General features: G+C 36.5%; 1 protein-coding gene across 1 annotated transcript in view; it reads right to left on the bottom strand.

Moving 5' to 3' along the window:
* Positions 1-3,917: 3,917 nt before the first annotated feature.
* Positions 3,918-18,339, bottom strand: part of LOC113111590 (rho GTPase-activating protein 10-like) — a 57,003-nt gene continuing 42,581 nt past the window's right edge. The window contains exons 20-23 of the mRNA XM_026276527.1: positions 16,543-16,702; positions 12,000-12,095; positions 9,631-9,722; positions 3,918-6,568 (exon numbers count right to left, since the gene is read on the bottom strand). Coding sequence (XP_026132312.1) covers positions 6,480-6,568; positions 9,631-9,722; positions 12,000-12,095; positions 16,543-16,702 — 437 coding nt within the window. The 3' untranslated portion in view covers positions 3,918-6,479. The remainder of the gene's footprint in view (positions 6,569-9,630; positions 9,723-11,999; positions 12,096-16,542; positions 16,703-18,339) is intronic.

Raw genomic sequence — 18,339 nt, 5'->3', positions numbered from 1 at the left:
CTCAGAAATATACGAGATGAGCAAAAGACAGATGCAACTAGTTCCTCTAAACTGTATATCCTGATGCAGAGTTTGCCATAACTGTGTTTGCAGAAACATCAAGGGATTCCAATAAACCTCTTAACAATGAATTACTGTGCACTCTTTCTTTTGATGCTAAAGACAATTCATAAAAAAGAAGAAAAAAAAAGAACGAAAGATCAGGAATTGTTGTTACTTCGGCTGTAAATCACAATGTATACTACACAAACGTATCTGATTTTTGGCTGGAGAACATCTACTAATGTTCATAGAGTTAAGTATTTCAATTACATTAGGTGTATTTGAATGTAGTGATGAAATGTGCGGTTTCCTTTTTCTTCTTTCTCTTAATATATTTGTGTGGATTTGGTGATCTGTTCCAGGTGAACTTAAAGGCAGTTCACAAAGTACACACTCTTGTATTGCTTTTGTGACATGCAACTCCCACTGATATATATACCACTTCTATTTTTCTATATTAATGACTGAAAAAAAAGAGTGCTGGAAGTTCTATCCATTGGTTTCTGGTTTGACGGAGGAAGATATGAACTTGGGTTTGCAGGGACACACGGACTAAAGTTCAGCCTGTGTCACCAGATAGAAGTCGATTATCGAGTTCTGATTATTAATTATCAGATGAATGAAAGAGCAATAGGAGAAAAGATAAATGCATGCATGGATGAATTGTTCACAATAAGCATTTAGAAGCAAGAGGAGGTGATTTTTTATTTTATTTAATGTGGTCTTTACACTAGATTAATAAATGTAAGTTTGTTTATTCATTATACCCAACCTATACCTGCATGTCAATAAAATGCACCTTATTTTTAAGTGTTACTGCTCATACTGTAGGTGTTTTACAGATTTAGGGGCGAACTGTAATGGATAACAGTAGGAAGACAGTGAATTGGATCATTGGATGTTGCAGACATCTGAGTGGAAAGAAACAGTAGCAGTAGGAAGAACAGGAGTGGATGAGGGTAAAAAAAGAGAAAAAAAAAATGATACAGTATGTGGCAAAGCCCAGTGGAAACCAGAGAGAGAGAGAAAGAGAGAGAGACGCACATTAAAAGAAAAAAAAAAAGAGGAGAGTAAGTTTGAGTGACAAAGTCATAATTCAAACCTCTGGCAGATTTTAGTTTTAGCAAATTATATTTCTCCAGGGGAAATGAGCATGAATGAGGAAGTAAGTGATTATGGTAATATGTGAAGAAAACAGCAAGTCTCGTCTGCATTTACTGGTCTAGCAGTGACGGAAAAATCCTCAGAAAACAGCACGAGAGAGTGAGATATTCTGACAAAGAACATAAGCTTTTACAATGTAACACCTCCACGTCCCGAGAGAGACAATTCGCCATTAACCTCGTTAGGAGCCGAGCTAAAAAAAATGTGCTTGTTTGCCAGACTGTGAGAGTAGACAGTATTACTTTTGCTCTTTTGCGCAAATCCGCAGCCCACTCCGAATCTCTCCCAGATTGCCAATAGCGCAAGCTGTGTAGTCCTGCCAGATAAACAGAATCTATTGGATCAGGCAGATTTCAGGGCTGTGGCTTCACACATGGCGGCTTCTGTGCCCCAGATTCTCCACTCGCAGACACTCAATCCTTTTCTGTTTTGTTTTCCACTGTCCCACCTTCCGTCTCATTTATCCGAGATATAATACATGACAGTTAGATTATATTTCATACATATCCGCAGCATGAAGTGAGTATTCTTATGGCACCTAGGTGAATAAGGTAAAAAAATAAAATTACCATACTTCCCCAGTGAATTTATTACATTAAGAATTGCATTTAGTTTTTATTTTTTTTTATTTTTATTGTATTACACATTTTTTATTATCTAATTATATATGCACTAATTTGCATTCATTTCCAGAACAGAAATCTGTACATTGGATAAAGACAGGTTTATTTTACATATTAGATTAAAAGTTTTTTTTTTTTTTTTTTTACACAGTAGATTTTGGGATTCTTTTTTTTTATCACTTTATAAATCAAGACAATTCATCAGCCAGAAATAACAACAACAGATCACTATAATTTAGGAATAAAATGTTTCAACTAGCCTGAAGCAACACATACTTATCTAAAAGTTGACAGATGCAGTAAAAAAATGCAGGGCTTTTGACTGTGGTGTCTTGTCTTAAGGTGCACAAAGAAAGTCTAGGATCTTCACTGTACTGTACAAAACAAGGAGGAGGGACAATGCCGACTGCAAACTGAGAGCACGGGAGAAAACGAAATGAAAACTGTTTGGCGGATAAAAGTAAACAGCAGCATCTTCAACTGAGATCAGATGCAGTGCTACAATGTGCCATCTCACTCTTTCAGGCCAGGAAGCGTGGTGCAAACAGTGATTTGATCTTAAATCAAGACCACGGAGAGAGCGAGAGAGAGAGAGAGAGAGAGAGAGAGAGAGAAAGAAAAAAAAAAACCTCACTGGAACTTTGTGGTTCTACTGCATCCAAGGAAACAGAAGTGAAAGGGAAACACAGAGGGAGAGAAAAGAAAGCCAGAGGGCGAGAAAGTGAGATGAAGCGGACAGGGATGGTGGGAGGCTGAGTTTGCCCATCTCATTAGCTCGGGCTCATTTGATTATGTAAGCACCCGGCTTTTTCGACACGTTGCCTATTTTGAGCCCGCTCCCATGTCTCGTCCTATCATCTGCTCTATTAGTTATTGAAAGTCTGTGACCCTGCCATGTCGCGATAATTATGTAATACGTGGCAGTCGAACACAGACATTTGCACGCTAATGATGTGTACAGTGCACTGAAGTGTGATATCTGTGATGAAGTCTGGAGGTGCTTTGGAAGCTAATTAGACAGAGGCTGTGACTTATTTCAGTTGTCAAGAAATCTAAATTCAAGAAGTTACCCTGTTTACTATTTATGCATTCCTGTTTTTATTTTGAGCGAGCATTTGATGTTAAACACATAAATTGAGTTGGGTAATCTTTTGTGAAAATTCTATAGCTTCCTCCACCTCTGTATTATGACCTTTCTTTTTGTTTTTGGATGATGCTAGCAATTTGTTTTTTATCCCTCCCCTCTGGCATAAAGACCCCACTTTTCAGAATTTAATCAGTTCTCAAAGTCATTTTCTCAGTAAAGGGAGGGTTCAGCCGAAAACAAAATGTAACTCATTTTAATTCAGTATTATGATATATTTCTTAAGAGCTACATTTACATGCACTTAAATAATGAGTTTATAATCAGACTGAAAAGCATTCAAGTAAACACCTCAGTCTATCTAGTCCATCTGAGCTCAGTCTGAATGAATGTTTTTAAAAGCTTGAATCCGACTATTTTCTTAATCATATTCAAAATGTCTTTGCACACATGCACAGCACCGTGATGTTTACACGTGAATATTTGCTAAAAAGCTCTTCGGACACAAATGTCTGCTTTTCTTTTAGATATGCACATGTACAGTGTTCCAAATCTCAAATCTGACTGGGTTCATTCCAGTTGGTGAGAATTAGTACACGTAAACATACCCGACAAAAGATGATGCTTAATTAAACAAAATTAAAAAGTCATCGCTCCACTGCACTAGCAGTTAGAAGCTCTGGTCTCAACTGGTGCTAAATTAACCTAAAATAAACACTTTTTAATGCTGTTTGAGCACAAGAAACTATATTTATCAGACAGATCATGGCACATTTTATTGTTGATTTGAAATAATCTTTAAATACGAGCTTAATAGGTCACCAGACTTTGAGATTTCAGTATTTCCCCATTCATTTCCCCATGAATTTTTGCAAATATGACCAGCATGTCCTCGAACATGCACCAGTTTATTTTATCACCCTCACCCAGCTCCAAACCTATTTGATTTTCTTCTGGGGAACACAAAATAAGATCTTTTGAAATATTTTGCTGTTTTTTTTTTTTTTTTTTTTTTTTTGCATACATTCAAAGTTAATTGGGTCCACTGCTGTTTTAGACCTCACTGAGTTTCCTTGTATGAGCAAAACACAGACACAGTCAAAATATCTTTTGTGCTCTATAGTCAGCACAGATTTGGAACAGCATTTTATTTTTGGTTAAACTATCCCTTTAATTAGCCCATTTAACTTAGAAATATATCACATTACTGAAGTAAAATGGGTTGCGAATGACGTTTTATGTTGACGGGATCATGAACCACGAAAATCCCTTTAAGCGTAGTTGAACAATCTGCAGTCATGCTGCAAGAAATGGGCGCATTTCATGTGTATAATGGGGTCATGAAAGGAAACAGGAACACAAAACAGGAAATAATCTAAACCAGACCCAGTTGCTCCAAATGCAGTGTGTGCTAACCGTGCACTGTGGGTCCAACAAAATGGTCTATTTTAATGCAAATCGATAGTTTTTAAGCACTCAATCCAGTGTATGGTAAGGACCTAAACTGCCGTATGCTCCAGTTCAAGTCCAGTATATGAGGAGGCAGTCCAAATCTGCTAGGAAATTAAGATTTAATCCACTTAAAGGGGGAGAAGTTCAATGGAAAGTTGCAGAGCAGCTCCAGGGCTAGAAATGTGTGGGAAAGAATAGGCAAGTATGCTCTAAATGCAATGTATGCAATAGATAACAGATCATTTACATACAACAGAAATTTGTGAATATTATTAGAAATTCTCACTTGATGACAGGTGGCAGTAACAAAATGTGTGTCCAGGCAATAAAATTACAATAAACCATCAAAATGCTTACTATGAGTTTGAGTCAATCACAAAGCTCTAAAGAATGTAATTCAGGAGTCAAAAAACATTGTTGTTGTTTACAATGTGGAAAGAAATGTCATTAAATGGAACAAAAACTAAAATTAATGTGGTAATGAAAAAATAACGAACCTTAAATAAAAGAGCTTGTTTTTTGTATGGATTTCTAGAAAATGGCATCAGCGAGTTTTTAAATGGCATTTCGGTGTGGATGTATGAATGCAATTATACAGATATATAACGGAAAGCCATTGCTAAAGATAGCCAGCAATTTAACGGGTTTCATGTGTGAAAGTGGCTATTGTATAGGGGTTAATCTAACCTGGTAATGCAGTTTTGAATTTATCAGACAAGCTGAAGTTCTTCAGCAGAAGCCTTAAGGAATAGTCTCTTTTTGACCTTGATGGGAGCACAACCACACAATTAAGCTAATTGACATTAAGAAAATGACACACAATCTTATACAATTTTTCATTAAACAACCCTCATATCACAAATGTTGTAGTTTTAGTATTTCCCAGTAAGCACATTAGGGTGTCTACAGAGCCCTACAGCATATGGCTTCCATTAATTATAGACATTTAGTTTGGCATATAAATAAAAATGAAAAGCAAGATGTAAGAATAAAATACTTTATTTATTTAACATTGATCAACAAGAGGTTCAGCATCAAAAAAAAAAAAAAAAAAAAAAAAAAAACTTAAACAACGGCAAGACATTTGCGGAGGTCATAAATCACTGTCTTAAATAACTGCAGAAACGCTCAGTCACAAATATGAACCTGTGGAACAAGAGCTCTTAGAAAAATGAAAACGTGCTCATTAAACATCAGTGAAGTCTGCCATTTTTTTAAGAATTTGGTTAACTTTTAATCGCTTAAAGAGGGAAAACTTGTGACTTAGAATTATTTTTGTGCAAAACGTATGTATACAACACAGATGTAAGACTTGGCAATATAAAATGTTATGTCTTTGTATGGGCTACTTTTTATTCATCTGTCTCTGTTCTCCAACACAACATTAAAACCTATATACAGAGTAGCAAAAAAAAAAAAAAAACTGTTCAAATTACTGAACAGCGTCTCACATGCCATGCGTAATAAATTTAAGGCACTGCATCAGTTTCAATCAATGCAAAACATAAATAAATTGCATACTCAATTTCAATATCAATAACTGACAAGCACTACATTTCTAAGCGATCTAATATTCCAATGAACCAAGAGACACAACTTTTTCTCCAAATTGACAACGTTCACTGCACTGTCATATTGTTGCACGCTTCCTCATGTTTACTATTATGAATCATCACATGCTCAATTAAGTGCAACTTGATAATCTGTAATTCAAAGATTCTCAATGCATCTTTGAGTATTGAGGGTACTAATGCTAAACAACTTAAACTACTTGGGTAAAATTGCGAGGCATGCGATTTAAAAACACGAACAAAACAAAAAAAAGAGGACAAAAAAGTCACAATGACGGATGCATATTTTCCCACACATATTTACATTTCCAAACTGTAAAAAAGTGCAGTTTCTTGTATGTATACAGCATATTTTAGCTTACACTTGAACTTAATTCTTGTGCTAGAAACATCTGTGTTTTTGGATACAGCATATATATTCGCTCTCAATGTCTTTAGTGTGGTGAAGGAGGAGGAACGACAGGCAGTGCCACTGTGAAAGAGCCGCTGATACCATGGATACCATGAATATAAAAAGAAGTGTGAGGATAGTTCTTTTCGGAGTTACAGTATCTGCACATAGTTTTCAGGGATGAGTCCTCGCTTTCCCTCCAGCACACCCTCCAGCCATCCGGGCTCCCTGGAGAGTGTCACTGCAGAGCAAAACCACGGACACACAGGTAAAACTGCAGCTCTTCTGTCACACGGCATGTCAGACAAGCAAGAATCCCTCATCCTTATGTGGATAATTAACATGGCTGATGAATGTAAATTACACCACAATGGGTATGAATTAGGAAAGTGTTAAAAACTAATCCCCAATGAAGTCTATTTTCTGTGTTCATTTTCAGAGAAAAGAAGCAGAATGGGTTCAAGATGTGTTGAACAGAAATAAAAGAATGATTAAATTAGCCAAAGTGTTTAACAAGCAAACATAAGAGGTGTGAGATTAGCGAATAACAGGTGGAAAGTAATTTTATTGTATTATTTTTTTTTTTAGAGGAGAGCAGTGATGATTTAATGGAAGAGCAACATTGAGGAATTACTTATGTTAGGTTTTATGTCTATACTGGAGATACTAATAGCGGTGAATGTTAATTATCACTGCATACTGAGGATGCAGAAGAATGTATTAGACATAAGCCAGGAATGGCACAGAAATTCTGATCCAGCGATTGATAACGTGTGCAGGCTTGCATGTCTGTACAAGGAGTTACATTGAGAGGACAACCTGTCATTTCAACAAATGTAATGCATTGGAACACCCCGATGAGCGATTAAAAAAAATTGGTGAGTGATGTCCAAGTTAAAGACAGAAAAATTGTGAAATGATGAACAAAGGAACATGCAGGTACCAAGAAATTCATATCACATTTACAAAAATAAATTCTGCAAAGTGACTTGAGACAGAAATATTTACAGAATCTAGAATTCCATCCGGTTGTCATTCTCATTCTGTAGCAAACATGAACATAATTCTTATTTTTTTAATGCACATTCTTCTTAATTCTAACTTTTTATGTATTTATTTATTTTTGTAAATCAATTTTTTTTTTCACATCAGAATTTCATGCCAGGTGATGTTTTTGCTGGTTTAAATCATTTTATAGAATTGAGGATTACAGGTATTATTTATTTGGTTATTCTTGCATGTATATATATATATATATATATATATATATATATATATACAGTATTGTTCAAAATAATAGCAGTACAATGTGACTAACCAGAATAATCAAGGTTTTTAGTATATTTTTTATTGCTACGTGGCAAACAAGTTACCAGTAGGTTCAGTAGATTGTCAGTAAACAAACAAGACCCAGCATTCATGATATGCACGCTCTTAAGGCTGTGCAATTGGGCAATTAGTTGAAAGGGGTGTGTTCAAAAAAATAGCAGTGTCTACCTTTGACTGTACAAACTCAAAAATATTTTGTACAAACATTTTTTTTTTCTGGGATTTAGCAATCCTGTGAATCACTAAACTAATATTTAGTTGTATGACCACAGTTTTTTAAAACTGCTTGACATCTGTGTGGCATGGAGTCAACCAACTTGTGGCACCTCTCAGCTGTTATTCCACTCCATGATTCTTTAACAACATTCCACAATTCATTCACATTTCTTTGTTTTGCTTCAGAAACAGCATTTTTGATATCACCCCACAAGTTCTCAATTGGATTAAGGTCTGGAGATTGGGCTGGCCACTCCATAACATTAATTTTGTTGGTTTGGAACCAAGACTTTGCTGTTTACTGGTGTGTTTTGGGTCATTGTCTTGTTGAAACAACCATTTCAAGGGCATGTCCTCTTCAGCATAGGGCAACATGACCTCTTCAAGTATTTTAACATATGCAAACTGATCCATGATCCCTGGTATGCGATAAATAGGCCCAACACCATAGTAGGAGAAACATGCCCATATCATGATGCTTGCACCTCCATGCTTCACTGTCTTCACTGTGTACTGTGGCTTGAATTCAGAGTTTGGGGGTCGTCTCACAAACTGCCTGTGGCCCTTGGACCCAAAAAGAACAATTTTACTCTCATCAGTCCACAAAATGTTCCTCCATTTCTCTTTAGGCCAGTTGATGTGTTCTTTGGCAAATTGTAACCTCTTCTGCACATGCCTTTTTTTTAACAGAGGGACTTTGCGGGGGATTCTTGAAAATAGATTAGCTTCACACAGACGTCTTCTAACTGTCACAGTACTTACAGGTAACTCCAGACTGTCTTTGATCATCCTGGAGGTGATCATTGGCTGAGCCTTTGCCATTCTGGTTATTCTTCTATCCATTTTGATGGTTGTCTTCCGTTTTCTTCCACGTCTCTCTGGTTTTGCTCTCCATTTTAAGGCATTGGAGATCATTTTAGCTGAACAGCCTATCATTTTTTGCACCTCTTTATAGGTTTTCCCCTCTCTAATCAACTTTTTTATCAAAGTACGCTGTTCTTCTGAACAATGTCTTGAACGACCCATTTTCCTCAGCTTTCAAATGCATGTTCAACAAGTGTTGGCTTCATCCTTAAATAGGGGCCACCTGATTCACACCTGTTTCTTCACAAAATTGATGACCTCAGTGATTGAATGCCACACTGCTATTTTTTTGAACACACCCCTTTCAACTAATTCAACTAATTGCCCAATTGCACAGCCTTAAGAGCGTGCATATCATGAATGCCGGGTCTCATTTGTTTTCTGAGAATCTACTGAACCTACTGGTAACTTGTTTGCCACGTAGCAATAAAAAATATACTAAAAACCTTGATTATTCTGGTTAGTCACATTGTACTGCTATTATTTTGAACAATACTGTATATATTTTTTTTTTTTTTTTTTTTTTTTTTTACAAGCGCATTTTCCATACACAAAGTAAAATGACTTATTTGGGGTGCCATTAAACTAAAATTTCCATATTAAGTTAAATTGATTGGCTCAAAATCATTTTTACTGTAAGTCAAATCAGCAAGAGTTCTGAAAGGCTTTGTCTCTGATAGTGGTCCCTCATTTCCTTATGTAATTCTATCTCTGTCTCATTCTTTGTGAATTGATTTTAGGGGATCTTACACCCCTGCCCCACTTTCCTCCCTCCACCTATGCAGATATAAGATCAGATTTATTTATTTATATTTGAGCTTGTAGGACCAGCCAAATCCAATATGTCTGTGGATTCGGGTGAGTGCCTGTGGCAGTGATAACGTTAACACTCACCGTCATGGAAGATTGCGCCAACCTGGAAAGAGAGTTCGGAATCGTGTTCAGCCTCACAGGGGTACACAGCCTTTGCTTTCATGAGGGTGACACTGAAAAATGGAGGCAATCAGTTAGTGGGCCTCTCGCTATTCGGAAGCGGCTTTCCATCTTGTTGTAAAGTGGATTCAGTGGAAGTTATCAATGAAAGCAGTCAAAGTGATTAGCGTCTATCCGTAAAAATTCCAGAGCAAATAGAAGATAGCCATCAAAGAGTAGACATGTTTCAAAAAAGAGATACATTTTCAAGTAAGCTTCGACAGGATCCAGGCGTATCCTGTCAATTATTACTCAAAGTTCCTCTCGAGTAGATTTTGGAGTACGTTTGCAAAGCGCAAATCCATTTCCAGCCTTTGTGACCAATACATTCACTGGCTTTTTTCCATGACTCATCCACATACATTCATATTCTCTGCATACATATTTAAATAATCATACAAAACCCAGATTCTATTGTTCTAAAAAAAAATGGTTTTATGGCTCCTCCGGAAGCTTTCGTTTTCGTTGTTTTGTTTTGTTTTGTTTTCTTTACTAAGTTTATTCAACTATTCGCCTCTCCACACAAGGAAGACGAATTCTGGAACATTGTTTGTTGAACCTTTCAAATACCACGCTCTCGCGCAAGATCCAGCACTGCTACAGCACTGCTTTCATGGCCAGAGAATATTGAATTATAAGAAGTGATAACTTTATTGAAAATTGATAGTTCAATCTTACGGCCGTTTGCTGGACAAACCACTGTTTGATTTGCAGTAATTTACAGTAAGAGATATCACAATAATTGCTATTTTTCATAATCAATAAAATTTATTGTAACTGTCATATGAGATATATATATTAATCATATTCCTGATTAATTATTCAAATTCCCTATATATCATTTGAGTTAATTATTCTGTACAACTCATTGTTGCTACACCAACTTAAATAATAAAATACACTTAGTGGTTGTGGCCCATAAACAATGCCTTCTCCAGACAAAGAGGGAACTGCTCCATCTTTCAAGAATAATCTTTGTGCGAATCTGGCAGCAAACTGATTGAGAAAGCTGTCCTCAGCAAAATGTGCTGCACATAGTTTTACATGTGGATTATAATTTTCGGAAACAGAGTTAAACATAAATTGTAACCATTAATCTCCAAGTACAGCGTCCCTGGGAAGCCCAGACAAAGATGATTGGACTACGAGATGAAAATAACAGCGTTTCGACGACATGGCGACAAACACAAACGCAACTCTTCCTCTTCTCCGTCGGAGCGAATCAAGACCACGCCCCCTTTTTTGTGTATTCATGTGGGCGGAGGTTAGTCAAAAAACTGTTTTAGTGACGTCATTACTGCAGGAACTAGAGGGATGTAGTCCAAACGGGTCATTTTTTGTAGGCTAATTCTGTTAAATAAAATATATCGCTTGGTATTGAACTTTGAGCTTTAGAATTTTACAGACTTCAAAATTTATAAAAATCTTTCAACTTTAATCGTTAATTTCAATGACTTCTCAAAGATTTCATTAATTCATGTGAATTTAACAGAAGCAGTGTGTGGATCTTGAGGATATAGCTTCAATGTACTCTAGACTCTCTGCACTGATACTCAACACCATTCAACAGCTGACAGTCTGCTGAATGCTTTATATACGGCTTCATATTAACGGGTCCTAAAGTTAATACACGACCCAGGCAGACACCCAGAAAGCTACTTCAGGAGTTCTAACGAAAATGTGCTCTTTACAACTGCAACATAAGAAAAGACGTCATTCCCAAAGGTCAGTCATTTTTTGCCAACAGCTTTTTAACAGATTGAAAGACTTTAAATTGAATGAGTCTGATCACCTGCCACTGGTCATCGCTCATTTTATAGAATCAAAAGTTAATGCATCTTTGTGTCTGGATCAGAACTATAGATCATTGCAATGGCCCCTGCCTGGAAAGTGTGAGACAGAGACAAAATCTGTGTGTGTGTGTGTGATAGAGATGGCAAAGAGAGAGAGAGATGGCAGAGAGAGAGAGAGCTGAGTTGAGCTCAGGTGGTGTGTGGAATGGAAGAAAAAGTGTGCGAGTCGGAGGCTAAACAATGACAGATGAAGACTTTGCGAGTGAGTGAATGCATGTGAGATTGAGTTAATAACCTGAAGCTGAGAGCTTAAGTTATACTTCGAGTGCGAGTGAAAGAATCAATGAGACAGTGAAAGAGTGTTTGCGGGAAAGTTTGAGCCAAAACCAGCCAAACTCGCTTAAACTAACAGATTGGAACAAATTAATTACATGCTAAAGGTGGTGTGCATAGGCGTATAATGCATGTTATAAAGGGACAAGAGTGTTTACATCTTACCTTTCCTCAGGTTTATTCTTCTCAGTTCCTGCAGATCCAGGTTTCTCCGGTGTAATTGAGGCAGAATTCATCCATGAAGCTGTGGCAGTACATATCCTGCAGGACACAAAATGCAACAAAGTATTTATACTGTACTATCCTCAAGGTAAAAGAAGTCAATTCTAGAAATACTGTTGGTAAGTGGAAAAAAATAAAAAATAAATGCAGCTTAGGTAATGACCCAGGTTTGGACTGATACACTTTGTTGCATTCTACAAATTGCATATTTTTAAGCTTTTATGCAACTTTTTGGACAACAAACTCATAAATACAGCATAAACAAACAGCTGAAAGTCAGAGATGACAAAGAAGAGGTAAAAAAACAGACACAATCTGCAGCATTCCTCACACACAAACCCCTTCATCATTATTCCTCTTAGAGAGGCTGTGCTGCTCAGACAGTCTCACAATCTCAGATACAGAGAGAGAAGTGAAGGTAATGAGGAATACTGCCCAACATCCCTTAGGATCTTAAGCATTTAGAAAACTCAAATAATGCAAATGAGCACTTTAGATCAAAAAAGCCGATAACAGGATCAGGCAATGCAGGAGATGAACTGTGGAAGTCAACAATAAATGATAATACTGCCACTCATAAAAATGAATCATGCCATGAACAAGTATTTGCATCAATTTATTAATAGAATATTTTCAAATCATATGTATTTATATTCCTTAGAATCAGTCTAAATCAGTTATTATCAGTAACTGAATCAGTTAAAATCAAGATTCAATTAACTGGATTTATTTATGATAAATATATAAACCTGCTTAGTGTACAGTATATTTAAAGCACATTTGCATTATAAGTAAATCTCATTCTTAAAACTAGGTAACCCAAATAGATGGATATTTTATATTTATATATACAATTAAAATACATAAGTCTTGAATTTACTGTTACAATTCAAAATAACTTTGTTCTATTTTATTTTAAAGTTTTATTCATCCCTGTGAATGCAAAGCATTTTTCGTGATTCTTCGTGATTTTTCTTGTTCAAAAGATCATCATATATTTATTTATATACATTTCTGCAACATTATAAACCTCTTTAGTCACTTCTGAAAAATGGAATGTGTCCTTGCATTAGATATCAGGGAAAAAAAGAAAAAATAAACTTTTGAACTTATGTACTTATAATTTCCACTTTGATTTTCTTAGTTATATATTATACATTATGCAATAAATGCTCAATGGCATTCAGTAACATGCCAAGAAAACTGTGGATAACAGTTCAAACAAAGCCATCCTCTTAATTAGATTTGGAAACTCAAGGGAATGAAGACTTGAGAGAAATGTGTGTGTGCTGAAGGTGAGAGGAGCGAAGGACTTAGCAGGAGCAGGAATAGTGGCAGCACAGGGGCAAATGAGGAGAAGTGTAGACCAGCAGGAGAGACAGAGAAAAAGAGAAGGAGAGAGAAAGATGTATATTTATAGAATGTGTAGAGAGAGAGAGAGAGAGAGAGAGAGAGAGAGAGAGAGATAGAGATGCAGTGATTTATGACTCTGCAGTGGGTCTGTGAGTCCTCAGCTGCTGCACATCAGCATGAGACTCCAGTAGCGCTGCAGTGCAGCAAATCCACTCATTAAGCTCCCACCAGCTATACACACACCGCACACCAGCCGCGCGAGTCCCAGCTAATACACCACACACGCTGTTCGATACACAACGTTCACGCTCACACAAATTTCAAATCAAGGTTATGCTAATAGAATTAGATCAAACATCATATGTCACCAGGGCAATGAGTTGCTCCAGAAATTATAAAAAAAAAAAAAAAGTGTTTACACATTCTTATCTGAACCATCAAACTCTAAAGAAAAGCTAAATGAAGTGGGGGAAAAAAAGATAAATTCAATATGGTTGCCCTGGCAACCAACACAAAAATAGTTCCCCCCCAAAAAATGCTTTTACAGTTAACACTAAGCCAAGCCAAGAAAACTGTATTCACTTTGAACAATAACAAATACAACTAGGCACAGGATTGCAATGCTTCAGTGATCCACTCCACGAGTCACTTGCTTCAGACATTTAAACGAACTAATAGAGGGAATGACTGAATGACTCAATTATTAATATAGTGACTCGCAGCCACCTATAGCACTTAGTTTTATATTTAGAGTATCAAATCATTTTTTCTTCATATCAAAAATATTTCTAAACAATAACGACTTTGATCTTTTGATGGGTAATTTCTCAGCCAAAACTGACTTGGGATTAATTAATTGAATTACTCGGCATATCATGTATATAGTTACACTTATAAATGTAATCGTTTGACAGCTCTAATTATAATATTATAATTATAATATTATATTATGATTAATATATGTATTTAAAAATAATAATAATATTATAAATTACATAGTTGTAACACACACACACACACACACACACATAATTAAAAATAAATAAATAATAATAATAATTATTATATATATATATATATATATATATATATATATATATATATATATATATATATATATATATATATATATGTGTGTGTGTGTGTGTGTGTGTGTGTGTGTGTGTGTGTGTATTTGTCCAGTCTTCCTCCAGACTCCAGACTTTGATTTCCAAATGAAATGCAACATTTATTTTCATCTGAAAAGAGGACTTTGGACCACTGAGCAACAGTCCAGTTCTTTTTCTCCTTACCCCAGGTGAAATGCTTCTGACATTTTTTTCTGGTTCAGGAGTGGCTTGGTTCTAGGATTGTGAAAGCTATAGCCCTTTTCCTGAAGACGTCTGAGCATGGTGACTCTTGTTGTGCTGACTCCGGCTTCAGTACACTCCTTGTGAAGCTCTCCCAAGTTCCTGAATTAGCTTTGTTGATATTTTCCAAGGCTGTGGTCATTCCTGTTGCTTGTGCACCTTTTCCTGCCACACTTTTTCCTTCCAGTCAACTTTCTATGAATATATTTTGATACAGCACTCTGCGAACAGCCAGCTCTTTCAGCAACGACCTTCTGTGCCTTACACTCCTTGTGGAGGGTTTCAATGATCATCATCTGGACAACTGTCAAGTCAGTAGTCTTTCCCATAATTGTGGTTGCATGTTCTAAACTATCCCAAGAGGTACCCAGTATTTATACTCAAAATTAATCAAACTAATCAAGCCCTAAACTGTAAGTCATAAGCAACAGAATTAAAACCAAAAAAAAAAAAAACTCTTGAAATATTTCAGTTTGTGTGCAATGAATCTAGATTATAAGAAAGTTTGCTTTTTATTTTTTAATTAACTTACAAAAAATAAAATAACTTTTCCTTGATATTTGCACCTGTATGCAAATGCAGATTAATCTAGGGATAACAATTTTCCAAATTATGCCAGTTATGGATATGATGGATTAAAGAAACAATACAATGAATGTTGCACAGTGATCATGACCTGTCAACATCCAACATCCTGACTCGATATCTAGTTCAGCAAACCCTATGATCTTTGCTCTCCTGCTTCAAGGCCAGAGGCAGAGAGATTTGCAGATAATCAGGTGACAACCTCATGACATATGGACAGTAGTAACTCTGTATGTGACAGCACCCCGTAGAAGGGCAAACAAGGCAAACATCTCTCTGTGTCGATAGTGTTTATATGGTAGGGCCATGGCCACCTGTCCTTTGGAAAAAACAGCATGCAGGATTTACAGGCACACAGGAAGTCACTTCCTCTGATGGCAGAGAGTGGGAAATGCCAGGGAGAGAAGCAGAGGGTTACGTAAGACAAGAGCACAGGACTCCAGGCCAAGAAGAGAAAGCAGCATGTGCTAAAGGAGTAAGACTAAGGGGGAAATGGGAAAGTGAATGGGTAATAGAGCGATGAAGGGGGTGCAGGATCCAGTGGTGGTTTTTGTTATGGAAATTAGTGAGAACAAAATCTATCCAAATTTGGAGTGAACTGGTAGAAACAATGAACAGATGTGTGGACACAAAGTTTATTTCCAGGTGACTCTGCAGAATGTTGTGGGTCTCTATTAGGATTCAACACAAAAGCCCCAGACAAACTCTCAGCATCGAAGAAAGGGCTGTGAAGGAGCTGAGAAACTAGAGGCAAAACCTCGGGCAAATAATACTGGCACCGCATAAGACTCTCAGCCCAAGAACTAACTCAGGTTGACAAGCACAGGCTTGAGATCAGAAACAGAACAAAATACCAACACACACACACACACACACACACACACACACTAATAAGGTAGAGCTGAAGTGATGGCCAGGCCTTTAGCTTCAATACAGATCGGGCTTTGTGGTAGTTTTCTGCAATCAAATTCTTACCAAATTATTATTTTAAACAGATAAAAATGTAGAATGGATTAAAACAATACACCTTCCTGTCGTTGCTTTTTTCTGAGCAGTGTTATTTTAGTATTATTTACATACTATTATATATTTTAGCTTTTTTTTATTACTATATTTTTTTTTTTATTATTATATATGCAAAACATGAGCAATGCATATTATGACATTATTTTGGAGACAGGAGAGTCTTTGCTACATACCCAGTGCTCTCTGGCAGGGATGTGCTAATGGTGGGGTGATGATTTTTAGATTTCTCAGGGGGCGTTCCAGAGGCGTTCGATGACTGGGAGGAGACCGACTCACTGCTGCCCACTGATGTCTCATCATTAACCAGGGCTGGACTTTCAGAGGATGGAGAGACTGTCAGAGCAAGAGAACAAGCAGCAAGAAACAAAGAATGGTTAAAAAAAAAAAAAACACACATACTGCACAAAAGACAATACAGGAATGAAAAATACAGACAGACACAGAGAGAGAGAACCACAAACATTCTTGACATTGATTCAGACTACTTACAAATACTCATAGAAATGAGCTTGGTAGTTCTGTGTGCATGTGTCCGGTAGTAGAGTATACTGTATGTGGTCGGGGAAAACTAAAAACTCTGTATTACTTTATGACCCTATTAAAACATTTTTACTGATTCTTTTTTTGGCATCATACCATACTGTCATCATGATGAAGTGATATTTAGATTTCTTTTCCTTACCTTTCATTTTTCATGCCTTTGTAGAAATTAATAGACATGTTTTATTTGTTATTGGTTTTAACACTCTTGTGTTGCAAATTGACTGCTGTTATATACATTAAAACAAAATGTTTACACTTGCCCATGAAATCTAAATTAAAGTTATTTGGGTGTTAGTATCAATATGTTAGTCTGAAGGTTATCAATAAGGCAGTGTGCACCAAAACAATGACACATTTAGAAGATATAAGCATTTCAAGCTTGCAGTTCATCACGTTTTTTTTTTTTTGTGTGTGTGACGTCACATTGTACTTCATCTTATCATCAAATCTTCTGACCAATCAAATGCTCTCTAGAATAATAAGTACAGATAGACGCTGAAGACCTGCTGAGATCAGTCACTTTTTCACAGTGTAGTTTTTTCTGTACAGTGAATGGTCTCTAGTGCACAATGTAGGCGATAGGGAACAATTCAAACAGTGTAAATATGCTTTCGATTGGGGCAAATGAGGTCTGGCTTCATGTTGACCGCAGCAGCGCACACAGTCTGATCCAGACTTTGGCTCCGTTCTAGAGACGTGACCGCACGGAATAGATCATTTGCGTGAGTCAGCATATATAAAAAACTTTTACAACTACACAGCCTCAGCATGATTATGACCACTATTTTGTTTTACTAAGAGTATCATATTGAATCTAGGGGGTCATTTATTAGATTGTAGCTGTCAAATGTGGCTTTACCGAGCTCAACGGCTCTGGCCTAAGCAGATATAAACCAAACTCTATTGGCTATTTTAAAATGGGGGTGGGGCTGCTCTACATGTTTCAAGGCACTTCAGGGGACTTTAAACAATGTGTAAGAGGTCATATAAACACTTACAGTGTTCTAACAACAAAAACTAATTATATCCTGTTCTGTCCTATATCCTCGTATTTGACCAATATAAATGAAATATACATTTCTAAATTTTAGTATTTGGCTGGTCATGTGATTACATTAAGGGTGGCCATACTTTTTACCCAAAGTTTCACATATCCTGCACAAAACTAAAATGCATAGAGGTCCATTAAACCTGAAAATACTGATTTCATTTATCCATTATAAATATACAAATGTACAGTTTTCCACCTTAGGGCCACATTCTAACAATCTAAGTGCAAGTGTTTCCGAATACACTTTTGGTAGTATAATGTTGGGGAAAAAGGTTGGCACTCCCGGCACATGGTCTAAAAGGGTTGTCTCTATTCTCTTAACGAGTAATAGGTGTGTTTTTGGCCATTACGTGCAATAAACCAATCAGAGTCTCAT

Source organism: Carassius auratus, chromosome 1 (assembly GCF_003368295.1).
Source record: "Carassius auratus strain Wakin chromosome 1, ASM336829v1, whole genome shotgun sequence".
NCBI classification, from domain to species: Eukaryota; Metazoa; Chordata; class Actinopteri; order Cypriniformes; family Cyprinidae; genus Carassius; species Carassius auratus.
The sequence above is the reverse complement of the archived record's forward strand: the minus strand, read 5'-3'. Positions and strand labels throughout refer to the sequence as shown.